We start from the raw sequence: 17,917 nt of genomic DNA, 5'->3' as shown, positions 1-17,917 counted from the left end.
TTTCCCCAGCTTGTGCTTGAGGACCCCCTCTCTGCCCCTCCAAGCACTGTCCGCCCTGCCCCTGCCTGCCCACAACCACCTTGAACACAGCCCTGGCCCAGCCCCCCCTGCCAGGAACAGGCTGGTGCAGCCCCCGGCCCTGAGCCCACAGTGGGCAGCCCACCCTCACCCTGTACACAAATCTGGTGGGGTACATGGCCCCATGCCTCAGTTTATTATGTAATGCAGGGGTTGTCTACCAGGGGTATGCATACCCCTGGGGATACTTGGGACAGCCCCAGGGGTATGCACAGTAATGTGGGGAAGTGGTGCGCGGCAGCGGTGCGGGGTGGTGAATGGTAGCAGTGGCTGCCGCATGCGAGCTCCCCACCCCCTGCCGCCACCATTCACCAGCTTGCGCTGGCGCTGTGCACCATTTCCCTGCTCCCCACCACTGCCATTCACCACTTGCTGCTGCACGCCACTTCCTGCTGCTGCCAGCTTAGTGTCCGGCTAGCCATCAGCACCCTCCTCCTCCCCCTGTCTGAAAGGGGGTACACTCCAAAAGTGGTACCCACCAGAAGGGGTACACTCCTTTAAAAAAGGTTGAAAACCCCTGGTGTAATGTATAATAATACAGACTTGATGAGAATGGACAGTTGAATTATATGAATGAGATAAACATGCCAATTGAGCAGGAAACTCCTAAGTAACCATGACGAAGAATCAGGGGGCTTCTTTTGGAAACATTTTTGAAGGGGTTTGCCCTGAGGGGATTGCTTTCTTGGTTTCCTTCTGAGAACACCATAGTGGCTTGGACTCTTACTATTGTATATGTAAATGTCAGTAACGGCATACTCCCATAACTCTTAACACAGCTTATATTGTGATCAGCAGAGGTACTGGCAGAAGAATTAGATATGAGAGAAAAGTATCCTTGTCATAGCAATTTGGAAAGGAGGTAGTCTTAGGGGGACAACAGATGAGTATTGTCTTCAAGTGGTTTTGGCTCCTTTGTTCATGCAAATGATTCCAACATGTGCTCACACAATGCTGCTGTCCAGGCTGCTCCAGGCATGCTGGAAATCCTTTTTATAAGCTAACCATCTATCATACTTTCTTGTTCAGTTAGTTTACTGTTACTTTACAGCCACAGTCTTGGCGAGATTATTGCGAGCGCTTCAACTAGTTTCCTTTGCAACGGCTGCATCGGACTTTGGCCTAAATACACAGTGAAGAGAATGCTGTGCCAAGGGGAGAAAATGCCCTCTCTGTTTTTGAATGCAGCTGTGATTTTTTTAATCCACTTGATAGAAACTTGTAATGCAGAGGTGACCACACACATGGGTGTAAAGAAGAGTTCTGGTGTCCTGGCAAGCTTAGTGAAACTGAGGTTTTGACCCCAGTAAGAAGACCCTAAGTTTTTGCCCTCTGTTTACTCGAGGGCATCTGTCCAGGTGTTGCCATTCTGTCCTGTAGCTGGTTTGGTGAAGTATTTAAATGTCGAAGCAATCATTGAGCTTGCAGGCACTGCTCAGTGGAAAAAGAACTTTCTCTGTTCTAGAAAGCTTGATGTGCAGAGACCGCGTTTGACAAAGGAGTGAGAATGGAGGCAGAAGAGTCGCAGTGAGGGGTGAAGCCTATTATACCCATTTTGTTAATTCCATGGTTATTCAGAATTATTCTGTGCACTTTGTTAATACTTTCACTTGAAGGTTAAGGCTATTTGGGTCTACAGGCCTCTGGAGAAATGTACATTTTTTCCATCTTTCTCTTCCTTTAAAATATTGCCTCAAGGAGGAGGTTTGGAATGGGAAGCACAGTTGGGAACCTTTTGGAGATGAGAATGACAAAGAAAGCATTTGATTGGAAGGCAGTCTGAGCATGAGAGTGGTGGAAAAAATAAGAGTAAATAGCAGTCAAGAGTAAATTACCTTATGTTTGGGGCTTCAGCATGGGCAGAGGTGCCCAATATACAAACAGACATTCCCTGACCTGAACAGCTCAACACTTGACTAGACAAACACCAGAGGACTGCAAAGGTGAGGATGCAAGATGCAGAATGGTCCTGCAGGTATCCTGTTAATCCCATGATTTGTTTGGCTTTTTTATGGCTCATTATGCTCCTTATTTATAAAAGTGGGGTGGGTGTGTGCACATGCTTGGAACACAATGAGCTAAGCAGAAACATGAAGAAAGCAGGAGGGAAAGAAAGCAAAGATTAAAAGGCTGTTTCTGGCTGGCCCCTCCAAACAGCATTTTCATTCCTAGAGCTATGAGTGAAAGAAGGGGGTACACAGGCCCCGATGTTCTGGAAAGGTGCCCCTGATGCTCTGCCTCCTGTAGCTGTCACTCTCTTGCAGCACCTGAGTTCTTAGAAATTAAAAGGGTACAAACCTGAAGGGAGGACTAGCTATCCTGACCTAGGCTAGCTAAATCTCAAATCCAAGATATAAAGTAACAACTGTCTGTTCTCCAGACAATGCCATTCCTTTGAGGCAGGCCAGCAGAGCTGTAAAAGTTGCATATGAGGGGAGGAAGGGGAGTGAGTGACTAGAGATTTCTGCCTTTGCAGAAATCTAAATTTATGAAACAGTGAAAGTAATTCATCTCGTAGATACCTTCATTGAAATCCATCAGTATTATTAATATAAAGCATTGTTGATAATAAAAACTTTGTAAATTAGCTTTCCTCTTCAAAAAATCATTGACCCTGTTAACTTGTTTTCTGCTACACGGTGATTTATAACAATAGACACATTATCTGGCAGGGTATAAGCATGTGCTCATAACTTTGGGACAGAAACTTGTTCTAGTTCATCTTCCACTGCCAACTAGGATTGTTTGGCTCTGCCTCGTTTTTCACGTTTCAGTTCATAAATTGGGTATCGGCAGGAGATGGTTTTAAATATTTTACTCCCCGTGCCCCTTTACTCCCTCCTTCTCAAACAGAATGAAAACAAGGCAAATCTCAAGTTGATTTTGGAGGTAACTCTGTTATTCAGTGCTGTCTTCTAACAGTGTAGGTGAGTGCCCCACTGAAGGCCCCCGTCCGCCCCCAGTGATCAAGCATTGGTCTTTAGGCACCCAAATCTTAGTTTTCTCCTTCACTTGAATCCCTATACTTTGAAAGCAGGGTCCTCTCCATGGATCTGTGAAAACACAGTCCTCCCCCTGGGTCTATTTTATTTAGTTTGATTCCTAAATATAGGTTCTTTTTCTTTTCTACTAGAAATCTGTGTGAGTTCAGGCATGAGAGCGTTCCCTCTCCTGAGGCTCATCTCTCTAGCTCTGGCCTCTCCAGCCCAGGAACTCTTATTTTCCTACTTGCACTCCTCAGCTTTTGCTTTCTCAGGTTTGACTGGAGCCCTGTTTTTAGTCACCTTCCCAGTCATCTATCTATTCTAATTAATTTCTCACTAGGGGAGCTCAATTAACCAAAATGACTACTTGGGTTGGGTGGGAGAGAAGAAAGGCAATGCATTGACCCACTGTACAAGGCTTCTTGAGGCCTTCAGGAACAAGCCTGGTGTGTTGCCAGGCTTGGTTTCCTTGTCTCGGACCAACAATTTGCCTAGGGCCACATCCTCTCTCTTTCCCCAATGGTTGCTGAAATTGAAATATTTTATTTTAGCTCCCTCCTTTCCTGCACACTTGAAATGAGAAAACTACTCGTGCAAACCCTCTCTTCTGGTCTAACCAGGATACCGTCTCCTTAGGAATGATATATTCACTTAATTGCTGTATACTGTTTGCTCTTAAGTACTCAGGAAATGACACCCTACAACAGGGCTGTCCAACTTTGGAGTGGCTAGGGGTCGCATGCTGGGCAGACTGCACCCATGTGGGCTCCCCCACTCCAAACTGCATACCATGTAGGTGTCTGCCACACTGCTGGTGCCCCTCTGTCAAACCAGCATCTCTCCCACCCCTCCAGGAGTTGCACGCTGTGTATCCCCCCCACTATACTGTGCCACACCTTGCGAGGACCTTGGATCCACCAAGTCCTGGGTTCTGCAACAATGCTACCCCCACCCTGCCCTCAGGGAGCAGGAAGCAGAAGGTGGAGGAGGGAAGGGGAACCTGGAGACCCCAGCAGCAGCATCCTCCAGAGTGGTGGGGGAAGTGGCCCTCACACAGGAGCCTGGGGTCCACAGATCAACGCCTCATGAACCTCATGCAGCCTGTGGCTGCCAGTTGGATAGCCCTGCCCTACCGGGTAGATTTTTTTGGAAAACAGGCTATTCATTACATGGTTATTGTACTTAAGGATTTCCTCCTCCTCTATCTTTTAAAATAAAAGACAGAAAAAAGATAAACACAGTGGTTTTGAAAATTACATTTAGAAAGAAAAAAGAACTTGTGAATCTGTTTGTAGTGGCTGTCATTGGCTTATTTTTCTTCTAATTGTTCAAGTATGCTATCATCTTCAGAAGGCCAGTTGTGATAGGGCGTGTGTAGATGAAACGGGGGCCCTAATTTGAGGTGGTGAGTTTTAAAAAAAACACCGCTTCAATTTAGGGCTGATTTAAACCCCTGTGTCTTGCACACACCCTGCTGGCTGACTTGCTTGTCCGGTGTGGACGTGAGGGCTGTGGACGTGAGGAAGAGCTGCCAGCGGGCGGAGGGGTCTTTGGGCTGCGGGGGAGGCTGGTGCTTCCTTCCGCGGTAGGGGCGGCACTCCCACAGGCAGCGCCCACCTGCAGGCACCCGGCTCAGGTGGTCCTGGGGAGCACCACAGCCGCAGAGGGAAGCATCAGGCCCCTGCACAGCTCTCTCAGGCAGGCAGGCAGGCAGGCTCTGGGGGGGAATCAGGCTTGCTGCTTTTCTTGGGCAGAGCTGCTTTCCCGGGCTACTGCCAGGCTGCCTGCAGGGCTTTCTGCAGAGCCGTGGAGCTGCATGGAGCCCAGTGCTTCACTCCACGGCTGTAGGGGCAGCAAACTAAAACTCCTGGAAGGAATTTTAGTTTGCTGCACCCAAAGTCATTTAAGGCGCATTATGCTGCTGAATTTCCTATAGCAGGTGGAATTAATGCACAATATGCTGCTGAGGTGTGCAAGCACCAACACCATTAAAGCAGTGCAAAAGCATTTAAAGTGCTGTGCACACATGCCTCTTGTTTCATCTGCACACAGCCAGAATTAACCAAATAGTGGATTTACCTTTTTTCCACCCTAGAGAAATACAATTTATGTAGTTACTGGGTGTGCTAAAGCAGTTATCCAGTAGTTCTCAACCTTTAACTTGAAGCACCTCTGGAAAATGTGATTTCTTAAGTTTTCACTCAGGTTTTGACTACAGAAAAATAATAGAGCAATTCTGTTGCAAAGAACTCAGTAAGATTACAGCAGGTGAGCAGGTACCTAATACTGAATTACTATTGGAAATCTCTGGGTTTACCTGATGAATGATCTTTGCTCACCTACCAGTGCAGCACCCTTGAAAGTATCTGAAGGCACCCCAAGGTACCATGACACCCTGGTTGAGAATCAGTGCCTTTAATGTAAGTGCTGGGAAAGAAACAAAATCTTGTGGCTTCCAAGTGTAAACTGTGTGGCACCCACCAGATGGTGCTATTACAGATAATATTCATTGTTGTTTTATATTTAACGTGTGACGTTAAATCTTGAAAAGTGATATTACTGGTATTTTTACCATGATGATAGATTTATTCATAGTTGTAGCATGGGCTAGAAATCAACAGGTAATGTCTCGTTAATCTTTTTTAATATAAAAACTCCTACCGGTTCTATTTGTCCCTAAAAATGCTATAGCAGTCTCTAGCTAAGTAAATGGAAATTGGAGAGGACTCTGCTCTAACTGAAACTTGATTTAATCATGTGGCTCTTACAAAAATATAGCTTACTGCAAAAATTACTAGTAATCAGACATTCTGTCACAAACAGACAGTGAATGTACAAGTGAAAACACTTACTGCTGTCCTGTCACAGACAGAGACAAAGAATGTTTCTATGGGAGTTTGTATCCACTGATAATGGGCTAAGTGGTAATTGATGCCAGCTGCATAAAATCACTAAGAGGGGCTAACCAGCTGCCTCTGTCTTCCAAGAAAAAAGGATGTAGCTTTGTATCCTTTCCTGTGAGTGACAGTCTCTCTCCTCAATCATTTTAAATTTACCCTTTGTCTTTGTGATGAGAGGCCTCAGCAAATTGAGGACCTAATAGGAGCAACTGTGCAAGGAATAATAGTGTATGCAGCAGGATGTGAGGTTCTTCTGTACAACCTTGCTTAAAAAAGCACCTTAATCTGAACGTGCAGCATCCAATTCCAGGTCTCTCATGCAGGAATTGGCAGCTATCTTACAACCTGATTGTTCAGCAAAGCATATACTAATGGGAAGAGCCGGGTAGGGAATGGTTTTCCTGTTCTGCAGCAAGGTCTTTTAAAAAATGTCAGGTCTCAAATTGGGATGAAAAGATAATTTCTGCGAATAAACAAATCATGAAAAAACATGAGTTGATTGAAAGTGTGTGGTTTTTTTTTTTAATATCAACATTTCTCATTCAATTTCTATTTGTTTTAAAAACAACATTTCAAAACAAAGTTATTTTGAATTGAAAATTGAAAATTTTCATTTAAATATGTTGAAGTGGAACATACTTGACAGGTGAAAAAATGCTCATTGAATCAGTACAGTGAATCAAAACCAACCTTTTTTCACAAATAACTTTGGTTTTGATCAACCCCTTTTTTTCCCAGGGTCCTTGATCTGCTTTAGTAATGGGAAGGTTACCACATTTTTACTTGCTTGTCTTTGCTGGAATGCCTGGAGGCCTCAGGTCTGTTAGCTTTTTAATTTTGCTGGGGATCATTAAATGGAGAATGTGTCATCTTTAAAGACCTAGTGACATTAAGAGCAGTAGAGCTATTCTCCTCTTTCACTGAGAGTTCAAACTTGATTGAAAACGCACATGAAATGATAAGCATGGTCTTTTGTGCTATGGACAAATGTCCATTGGAAACTAAATTGACAGTTTGCCATGATAGAGCACCACTTGTGGTCTTAGTTTGGGAAAAGGTTCAGGCCTGAAATAGCACAGTTGCTCTAGCAAGTCACAGGGTAACGTGCATTGACAATCTGATTTTGCACTGTCTGTGTGTGACTTGCTGTTATAGCCAGTTGTTTGCTGTCTCTATCAATGTAATACCTCACAAGCTTTGCTCCTAAAGTCTACTGGACTGAATGGAAACCCAAACTATTGGACTGATTCTGTTCCCACTGAAGTCAATGTGAATGTGGAATATTTGAAGTTTTGTCTGTGGATTATGTCCTTTTTAAGCAGTGTACTTCTGCCTGTACCAGTAAGCATGGCCAGCAATCGCAGTATATCCTCTTTCATACCATTCCCTCTGTAGACAGCCATGCTGCCTTCAGGCATGTGTTCTGCCTCTCGTTTGCAGGCCACCCCAACCCGCTCACATTAGCAGCTACTGGTACTTAACCTCCTGTAAAACAAACAGCCAAACAGCATAAATTTCAGCTGTTTCTGATATCATGTCTACTGTGAACTATTGCAAAAAACTTCTTCCTTTGGAAAATAAGCTGTCTTCAGCCTGAGTTGGTGCTATGTAGGAGCATTTTACTAAGGGAAGAAAAAAGAAACCTTTCCTCTGTCTTTGTGTATGGTATCCTGTTTACATATTGGACTCCTAGCCATGCTCTTCCTGATGCACTTGCTCTTCCTGTGTACAACCATGGAGGAATGACCTGTGGGATGCAGGGCAAACGGCTCATTTACATGAGTAAAGGGACTTCCAGAGCTTCCAAGTTGTCTTCCTGAAGCCGAATTAGTCTGTCTGCTGCTTTTGGCACAAGATGGGCTTCTGTGTAACCCATTTCCTGTAAAGACTCAGTCCTGAAGGAGAGCATACTTTAATGGTAAAAACCCGTGCCACTGAGTGGTTTGCATGGGACTTATATAGAATTGGTCAAATGTTATAGTCAGTCGTGTGTCCGCCTCCCCCCCCCCCAACTCAGGGTTTTTTTGCTGCTGATAATTGATCCATTCTAAATTCTGTGGCTTTAATAGAAAGTTTATTAGAAACTGTCTGTGCCATGACTGCAATAACCCGGCTGACTTGTGAAAAATGGATCTTTTTGGTCTTTCAGAAGTCTTTTTTCCAGTTACAGAGAAATTCCCATGTAATTATCAATATGTCATTTAAACTATGGGAATTTTGTGGAATTCTTATCAATTGCATGTATTTTCAGTCTTTTAATGGTGTCAGGATTTCTGAAGTTCTGGGAGAAAAATGCCTGTTTCAGGTATTTTTCCCATAACAAATCCTGACAATCCTATAGCACCAAGCCAAACTATTCATTGAGCATGCTGCTGGTATAACTTGAATTCTCTTCCTTTGTATCTACCCATTCATGTGAGTGTGGAGGTGATAAATAATGCACATCATATAAAATGCATGTTTTTTGTTTTGTTTCAAAGGATGAAGAAGAAGAAATCAAGCTGGAGATAAATATGCTAAAGAAGTACTCTCATCATAGAAATATTGCAACCTACTATGGTGCTTTCATTAAAAAAAGTCCTCCAGGGCATGATGATCAGTTATGGGTAAGCAGATGTTTCTCAAGTATGCTCATAGGCCTTTTCCCCTTTGCTTATTATTTGAGGACAGCAGAAAGATCATGTTAGGTAATACAAAGTAATGGAGTTTGATATTTCATGGCAGGATCAATCAGATGAATTGTACTGGTGCATCCTTTAGAGAAAAATTGTTCTAAGATTTGCTATTAGCATTTGACTTATTTAAATCACTTTATTTTTTCTCAGGTAGATAATAATGCACTTAAAGAAAAAACAGCTGAGCAGCAAGAAAATATAACCATTTTGCCTTCTTAAATTTCTCCTTTTTTAAGATTTGGGGTTACCCAACACTAACATTTTAATGATGTTGATAACTGTTAGGCATTTTAAAGACACTGTGGATATCTCTACACTTGTATATTAATGCAGAGCAATAAACTCTGGTGCTTATTGCTACGGAGTTTATTGCTCCTGGGCACCGCATATACTCATGTGCCTGAGACTGCAGCGCATTGAGCCAAGTTGGAGAAGTCCTGGCTGGCAAGGAGCCTGGGCGGTCAGCTTCCTAGCCTGAGGCTGTTGTGACCCGACTCAATGTGCTGTGGAGGGGCTAGCTGGGTTATGACGGTGCTCTAGCATGGGGCTAGGTAGCAGGCAGCCCCAACACTGAAGCCTCTTTGTGTCCCAGCCAGTTGTGTCAGTGTCTGCATGTGCATTGCTGCAGAGTAAAAAACTCTGTAGCAGGGTATATACAAGTATTACAAATACTGTCGTGTTGTGGGGTTTATTAGTTTAGTCTAGCCGAAAAGTCCTGCATGTGTAGATGCAAGATGTTTACTGCTGAGCTAATTAGTCAATTTGGCGGTAAGCGACTTACGTAGATGCACCCTCAGTGTATGGTGTTGAACACATTCTCTCAAAAAACACTTAAACGTAATTTGTGAACACATACTTTAAATAAAACTCTGTGGAGTATAGGAGTAGAGGTGCACCAATACATCGGTATGATATCGGCTCTGGAGTGATGTAAAGAAAATTGACTGATACTGGAAATTGGCCTGAAGTGGCTGATAATTTGGCTGATAAATGCTTGTGTATGCATGTGTGCGTGCTCAGCCACAGCACAGCATGCAGGCAGTGAGGAGCACAGTCCAGCAGCTTGAAGAGCTGTGTCCAGCTGGTAAGTCTGATGTGGGTGAATGGGTGTGGGGGGGGCCATATCAATGCTCCCTGCAGTGAGGGAGGGAGTGGGGTTGGGGCTGGCGATGGGGCTCGGGTAGGCACTGCCCAGCTGGGGTGGCGCAGGCACAGGATGGAGCCACAGCTCATTTGGTGGGGGCGGCTTCTGCTGCTGTGCTCTGCTTGTCCTGCAGCTTGTTCAGGAGGGTACAGGGTGGTGGGGCATGTGCCCCCAGATCTGCGCAGGGCAGCATGGGGCAGGGCAGACTGCAGCCACCCCAAATTTCTCTGTAGCCCACCCCAAGTGCAGCACAGCCCCCTGCCTGAGCCTGCAGGTGCAACCCGCCTTGCCCTGTCCCACACAGATCCGGGAGCATGCTTCCTTCCCCCTCCTCCCCCTGTCTGGTGCTCCAGGACGAGGGTGGGAGCAGCAGTGGGAGCCACTGGGCAAGTAGCGCACAGCAGCAGGAGCTGCCCCTCCTCCCCAGATCAGGGCGGGGCAGGGCAGGGTGGGTGGACTGCAGCTGACAGCTGGAGTCAGGGCTGCACCGGGCTCTTCTCAGCGGTGGCTGGGCTTCAGGCAGGTGGCAGCAGTGCTGGCAGGGGGGTTACAGGGGGGGCTGCAGTGACCCCAAATTTTGCTGTAGCCCCCACCCCCCATAGCCCTCCCCTCCCAGTGCTGCCAGCACCCGTCCGGTGCAGCTCTGGCTCTTCCCAGTGCGTGTGTGGAGGTGGGGGTTGAGCTAGAGCTACCCCAGGCAGGTGGTGGCAACTCTGGGAGGTGGGATTGCAGGAGGGCTATGGTGAAATTTGGAGTGGCTGCAGCCTCCCCCCTTCCCCGCCCCCGTAGTCCTCCTCCCAGTGCCGCCACCACCCACCCCGAACCCAGCCTCTGCTGAGAAGAGCCTGGCGCAGCCCGGCTCTAGCCCACAGCTGCACCCTGCCCACCTTACCCTGTGCAGATCCAGGGAGCGTACTCACTCCCTGGATGAGCTGCAGTTTCGTCCTGCGCTCCGCACCACTTCAGCTGGGTAGCACCTGCCCCACTCACTCCCTCACCGTGGGTGGCATTGATCTGCCCTCCCACACCCCTTCCCTCCCCCTTCCCCTTCCACCACAGTGGGCTTACCAGCTGGACTCAGCTCTCCAAGCTGCTGGGCTGTACTCACTGCCTGCGCTGTACTGCAGCTGCGCGCACCCATGGGCATTTATCGGCCAAATTATTGGCCACATTGGGCTGATTTCTGATACAACCAACTTTCTTTAGGTTGGTGCCGAACCAATATCAGACCGATGTATCGGTGCATCTTTCTAGAATCCCTTGGGTTATTTATGTATGTATTTATTTTTAACTTTTGAAATAAAAATATTGGAAATTTCTAAGGGATTGTCAGTGGATAGAAATTAGTTCTTAGTTCCTGTGGAATGAAAATATTTCAGTGTTGATCATTATGCATGAATGTGTTTTTTAGTTAACAGTGCCTAGCTATTTAAGAAGCTAAGATATAAATATATGTGCAATGCCAGCAGTTGTTTCTGACCCTTGTAAATAAATGGGAATTGCAAAATAAGAAGTTTTGGGATGGTGTGATCATTTTAACCCCTCAGCATAGGCCAGGCCACAGCAGCCACGGTGAACCACCATTTTATTTTTAGTAAGTTTGAGGTTTGCGGGGGGGGGGCAGTTGTTTTGGTTGTTTTGTAGCTTGTGCAGACAATGTCCAATTTAATTTAATTTTTTTTAGTGTGGTTTCCATGAAATCACAAATTGAGTAGGTCCCTACTAATGAGACATGTTCTATATGCGTGACATGCATCAGAACTGTGTTTACCTCCCTTTTCCAGGCCAAGACAAGGTATTTGACCATTTGTCTCTGTATGAGAATAATATTATATCAAACTTTGCTGCATCTTAAACCCTGGGTTGTCTGTGAATTGTGTTCAGTACTGGCTTGTTTGTTTTTCAGCTTGTTATGGAGTTTTGTGGAGCAGGATCTATCACAGACCTTGTGAAGAACACAAAAGGGAATACTCTGAAAGAAGACTGGATAGCATACATCTCAAGAGAGATTCTCAGGGTGAGGACAGTAATCCATTGTGTCAACCTTAGTTTCTGTACTAATATGGATGGAACTGAAGAGGGTTGTTTACATTTAAGATTCTTGGGGTAAAAGCCCCAAATGTCTGCTTGCTGTGTGGAAGGACAGTAATGGCAACCTTGCAGAAAGTGGGTAACTGTCACAAGAGGCCAGCACAGAGTTTGAGAATATGTTTTTCATATCTCTAATGTGCACAGGCATGCTTCTGGAACCCCTAATTATCCATACTGATATAACAAAATTAGATTAAGGCTGGGATTTTTAAGAAATGCTTAGCACTAGGCTCTTTCCTCTGCTTACATTGAAGCTGTGGGAGCAGGGTTAGGCCAGTGGTGAGAGCTTTTTTGAAAATTCTGCTTGGAGTGCTTGCACACTGATACTTTCAGTAACTGATGGAGAAGAATGGTGTGTCATGCTCAGTCAGGCCCCTAAAATGTTTTATGGCAGTATACAATCTTACTTTTCAGAAAGATGGCTGTCCCCTGTAGTTTTGTTACTTTTTCATGTGTAATTTCCAATTGATGTAAATGTGGCACTGCTTGATCGGCATTTTGAGTGTTGTGCTGATTGAAACTGGTAACAGCGTTCCACCTCTCATCTGATAAAGAAAAATATCTTTCACTGCATATTGTTAGTAACAGTATGTGAATGGGACTGCTCTAGTAATAAAACCTGAAGTAAAGGACCGTATCATTGGACCTTATGTCAAACGTGGCTTCTGTCTTCCGCTTTTGTGCATTGTGCCAGGAGTAAATTTTGAGAAGAGGGAGGAAGACAGGGAATCTTGGCTTATTGCCCTAACTCCAGAGAGCAGTGCCGAAAGCTGTTTGCATTTGGACTGTTTTGTTGCCACTCACTAGTAAGCGGGAATGCAAGTGACAAAAATACTCAATGGCAACTCTGTTACAAGTTGCATTTATAACTGGTTTTCAACATCAGTCAAGTTGTGTCTCAATACTCTATCTGTGGTGGTTATAAAACTTCTAATAATTATTTCTGAAGTGCAGCATACTTTACCCTGCATATCTTAGATTCTCTTCCAGTAAAGTGTGAAGTCATATTTCTGGAGTAGAGTCCCTTAATTAACATCTAAAACAGTATTGCAAAAATACTGCCTCTTGTTCTTGTGAAAGAATTTTAAAGGGATGAATTGTTTGCTAGTTGGAATCTGAATGTTTTGAGAAAGCGAGGAGGCATATTGTCAGGAGGCATTGAAAAAAAAATAAAAGATTGGATTCGATGATTTTGTCTTGGAGGGAGAAAAAGATATAACCTTAGTGAGCTTAAAGTTTTGTGCAAGTGGAAATTTAGGAGAGGATTTATCAAATGTATCCTTGTGTGCTGGGTAGTGGTAGGGCAGTGGTCCAGAATTTGAATAGCAAGTCCTCCTATCCTGTTCCCAATCCAAACATGCTTTCCAGTAAGGATACAGATGTGGGAACTGAAGATTACCTTCCCAGTTGATGCAATATGGGACTGAGGCTGTACAAGGTATGTTGTGCCAAGCCACAGTAGAAGCCTTAGTTTTCACAGAGGACAAGGCCATGCTTAGTCTTAAGTCAGTGGATGGTCTCAGGAACATTAAACATTCATTGCTGTAGCTCATGACATCTATTATTTGCCACATTCATTAACTATTCTTAAAAAAAACCAAACTGTTATATAGGCAAACTAGTTAGTGATCATTTAATGAAGAACATGTGTTAGAAAATTGCTCCATAGCAATTACTACTCTTTTAACCTTCTGCAACTTAAGGTTTTCGGGTTTTTTTGTTTTTTAAAAAGAAGACCTCCCCCCCTACAAAACCATTAAATCTTTGAGGGCAGCATGAGCAAGCAAGATGATGCCACTAGAGAATAGAATTTTCTAAACAGACTGCTGAAGAGAAACCAAAATAAAGTCAGTTGCTAAGAGATTTGCCTTTTGCTCCACAAATTATATTAGATAGTAAAATATAACATACATCTTCCTTATCCTTTCCTCCACATTGTTAATGCTTTGGGGCATGGATCCAGGTGGTGTCTCAACCAAAAGCACTGTATGCCAGCAGGTTTTGTTTTCTTTGGAAAATATAATGCTGTCTTTTGTATGTATTCAATTGCAAAGAACAATAATCCAAGTACAGGAGCAAAACACCAGAACTGCAACTTTGCCAAGGTTCTCTAGTCTATTGCTTGTATCGCCTTCACCTGCTAAATAAATTTATCTCGCATTTTTCTCCTCTTAAGGATTACTGGCATTGGAAATAAGTGTGGGTTGGTTCATTTCCCATGTTAAGTTGCTGTTCTTTTACAGATGACACTATGCACATCACAACCACAGATTTATTGTCTTGAAACTTTATGGGAGTTAGTTTTTAAAGCTGCAGCTAAAAAGAATTTGTAAAGCACAGATATTGGGCTTTATTTGTTTGCAGTATGTGCGCCACTTTCGGTAGCCCCTGTTTGATTATCAAAATCTATGTGGGTGGCATGCTGTAGAAGTGTACAGTGCAACAGGGTGCATGCATTCCATGAGCAGGATCCCAAAAACCACTGCATCATAGTGTGGGTTTTTTAATAACTTCAAGAGTAACTAACCAAGCACTTTGTCTGTGTCAATTTGGACTCTATGGGACTGCTGCTAAGTAGAGGAGCTAACCTTAGATGTATGTCTTTTTTTTTTGTTCAGGGCCTGGCACATCTCCATGCCCACCATGTGATTCATCGGGACATCAAAGGGCAGAATGTATTATTGACAGAAAATGCAGAGGTGAAGCTGGGTAAGTAGGCAAGAATATCCACTTGATGTTTCTCACATTCATTTTATTTCTTTAGAATGTCACATGCAATAGCATGTGATTTATATAATGCTATTTATCTGTAGATATAGATATATGAAATTCGGTCACTGCTGCAATATGAATGAGGAGACTACCTGCATTTCCCCTCATTTTCTAGGAATACTGGGATCAGTGGATAGATTACTTTGTACCCCTTACTGACTTTGAATGGCTAAGCAGGTCAGCTTTAACACCAGCATTGACTTTTATTTTGAATTCAGAAGCCACCAGCAAAACAGCAATCAGTGGGTGTCTGTATCTGGCTATAATTAAAGAAGCATCTGTTGCTTGGGTTCGAGACAGACATCATATAGCACTTACAGCTAACCTGCAGCATATGGCCCAGATGCCTGTTGGAGCTGCTGGGATACCTGTTTAGAGCTGTTGTCATTCCTGGTCTGGCCTCTAGGCTCCAAGGCAACGTATGCTTTCATGCCAGCATATTTTTGCCTCTTCCAGTTATTACACTCTTTATTATCCTGCATTTATTGTATTATAAGCTTGTCAGCTTTTTTGGTTAATTTATAATTTGTTTAAAACATGCAAAAGGAACTCGTTGCCCCAAAATTATTATAAAGACTGATACTTTTAACCAGGTTGAAAAGAGAATTGATCAAATTCATGCAGAGGAGGTTCACCAATGGCTATTAAACATTATAGTTAGAGCTGCAAGGTACAGATTAGGACTTCCTAGGTCTCTGGATGATGTAAACTATAAAAGGGGTAGGATCTGTCTGGATAGGCCCTGTTTAAATAATCTTCCGTTAGCACTCCATCTCTGCTGCTGCAGGAGAGAAGATACCAGGATAGATGGACCAGTGGTCTGACGCAGTCTGGTGCTCCTTATGTTCTTTAAATCAGGCTGAAGCATTCCTCTTCAATTTGTATCCCTTGTGTTGTACTGTATCTTCCCTTTAGCTGAAACTGAAAGGTGTCCTGACTGGTGGAATGGGGACCTTGTGTGTGGGTTTCCGAGTGGGACACAATAGCTGCCTCTTAATTCTGTAAGGTTTATTTACACAATGTAAATGGCAAAAAAGCCAAAACGTAATTACTACAAAAATGGATGTGGGTGAATGTGCCTTTGGTGTCTATGCTGATATATGCCAATTTTTTTTTTTAAATAAAGGTGCTTATATCTGCATTAAATTCAAATTGAGCAAAGCAGTTTTACCTGTATTATCAGGTTTGTGCTAGGGGGGAAGGTGAGGACTGCGCCAATTTAATAAGTAGGTTTTTCTGACAGTTTAATTTACTGCTGCAGAAACTGCATAGACTGGTGATTGAGTTGGTATTTCTTAAATTTTACTCCATTCTTATTCCTGCCTGTGCCTCCTCCATATGAATTAGAGTGGGAAGTAATCTTATGACTAGTTCTTTTCTTTCTGTCCCCGATTTTTGAGCAGAGAATATTGTAGCCCAAGGGGCAACAAGCTAACAGTACTATCATTGCATGAATGCCTGTGGAAGACAGTTACCCTGTATGGGCCAGTTCTCCTGACCCATGACTTGTGGAGGCAGCTGTTCTTCCTCGCCACCAAAATCAATATTGTTGAAACGGTAATCAGAAATGTAACTGGGTAGTTCTACATTCTGGATGGCAGTGACTGCAGCTGGGCTCTTGGTGGGGTACAATGGGCCCCTCTTCCTTCCCCCTGCCTGACGCACACAGACAGAGACGCACATACCCCCTCCTATCTGTGCAGGAAGATGATCTGTAATGTGAGGTGCTGAAGAGCAAATTGTATATTGCTGGATCTCCTGACTGTTGTGGTATTGAGTATATTTTGTCCAAAGAACAAGGATTCTGATTGCTTGAATGGTTTCTCTTGACCTTGGTCCTCTCACCCAGAGCTTCCATATGGCTTTATTTTTCAAATCATTTTAGAGAAGTAATCACAGCATGTTTTTTTTTCTTTCTCTCTTGTTTTATTTTCATCTTTTTCCACCCACAGTGGATTTTGGTGTGAGTGCTCAGCTGGACAGGACAGTTGGCAGGAGAAACACTTTTATTGGAACTCCTTACTGGATGGCTCCAGAAGTTATTGCCTGTGATGAAAATCCTGACGCTACATATGATTACAGAGTAAGAGAGCCCTGTTCACACAGTAATAAAAAGTACATCTGCTATCTTTAACGGCTTTGATTGAAGGCAGCTATTATGTCTTTTGTATCTTTTGTGAGAGTAATTTCTTGTAGACCTACATCTTTCTAACGAGAGTACTGTGTATGGATCATTACCAGTTTATTATCTTTAAATATTAGTAAAAATTAGTACATGTATTGCATGCTCCTAGAAATTCTGCCCAAGGTCTCATTGTGTTGAGATGCTGAAAATAAGAGTAAAGAGGAATTTTGGAAAAGTTGTTACATTGTCATGAATTACTATAATAATTTAATTTTAAGGTCTGCCCCAAATAAAGCCATCATGTGAAAGGGGTACTCTTGTCTGAGTAGAAGGGTTAAGTGGAAACGTAAATGGAGCTGGTTAATACATGTCTGGTCCTAGTATGAGATGACATAATTGTTAAGAAGAATGAATCTATCAGATATACTTTCCCTCATCTCTACACACCTCCGCTGTTACCTCTAAAATTGTTTTGATGTGCACCTCCAATTTTTGGTTCGCTGTGTTTCCTGTAACTATATCCCTTTAATAAAAGCATTCCTTTTAATAAAAGCTCCAGGTGCGTTTTACCTTGTTTTCATGGTGGCATAGGAAAGGGAATAACATACAAAATTTGCAGCTCTCTTTATTTTATTTGAGTCAAAAACACCTCCTTAAACTGAATAATCTACTTGTGTATGCATAAACATACTGAAGCTGTAGTGAATTGGATTGATATTTTCAGCTCATTTCTCTGGACTAATTTTTTTTATATGCACTTCAGTCTACTTGTTTTCATAGTTAGTAGGGTCGGAAGGGACCTGAGCAGATCATCGAGTCCAACCCCCTGCCATGGCAGGGAAGAGTACTGGGGTCAAGCGACCCCAGCAAGGTGTTCGTCTAGCCTCCTCTTAAAGACCCCCCAGGGTAGGAGCCAGTGCCACTTCACTTGGAAGTTGGTTCCAGATCCTAGCCGCCCTGACCATGAAGTAGTGCCTCCTGATAGCTAGCCTAAGTCTACCCTCTGCCAGCTTGTGACCGTTATTCCTGGTCACTCCTGGCAGTGCTCGGGGGAACAGGGACTTCCCCAGTGCCTGCTGGTCCCCCCTGACTAGTTTGTAACAGGCCACTAGATCCCCCCTCAGCCTTCTCTTGTGGAGGCTGAACAG

The 17,917-nt window shown here is 43.7% G+C and overlaps 1 protein-coding gene across 6 annotated transcripts in view; it reads left to right on the top strand.

Annotated features, from left to right (window-relative positions):
- Positions 1–17,917, top strand: part of MAP4K4 (mitogen-activated protein kinase kinase kinase kinase 4) — a 246,292-nt gene that overhangs the window by 144,142 nt on the left and 84,233 nt on the right. For all 6 annotated transcript variants that reach the window (XM_019524198.1, XM_019524203.1, XM_019524202.1 and 3 more), the window contains exons 4-7: positions 8,443–8,568; positions 11,688–11,798; positions 14,491–14,581; positions 16,597–16,727. In XM_019524198.1, the coding sequence (XP_019379743.1) occupies positions 8,443–8,568; positions 11,688–11,798; positions 14,491–14,581; positions 16,597–16,727 (459 nt within the window). The remainder of the gene's footprint in view (positions 1–8,442; positions 8,569–11,687; positions 11,799–14,490; positions 14,582–16,596; positions 16,728–17,917) is intronic.

This window comes from Gavialis gangeticus, unplaced genomic scaffold, assembly GCF_001723915.1.
Source record: "Gavialis gangeticus isolate Ggan-Ray unplaced genomic scaffold, GavGan_comp1, whole genome shotgun sequence".
NCBI classification, from domain to species: Eukaryota; Metazoa; Chordata; order Crocodylia; family Gavialidae; genus Gavialis; species Gavialis gangeticus.
Note: the sequence above shows the minus strand (reverse complement) of the source record. Positions and strands in the feature narration are given on the sequence as shown.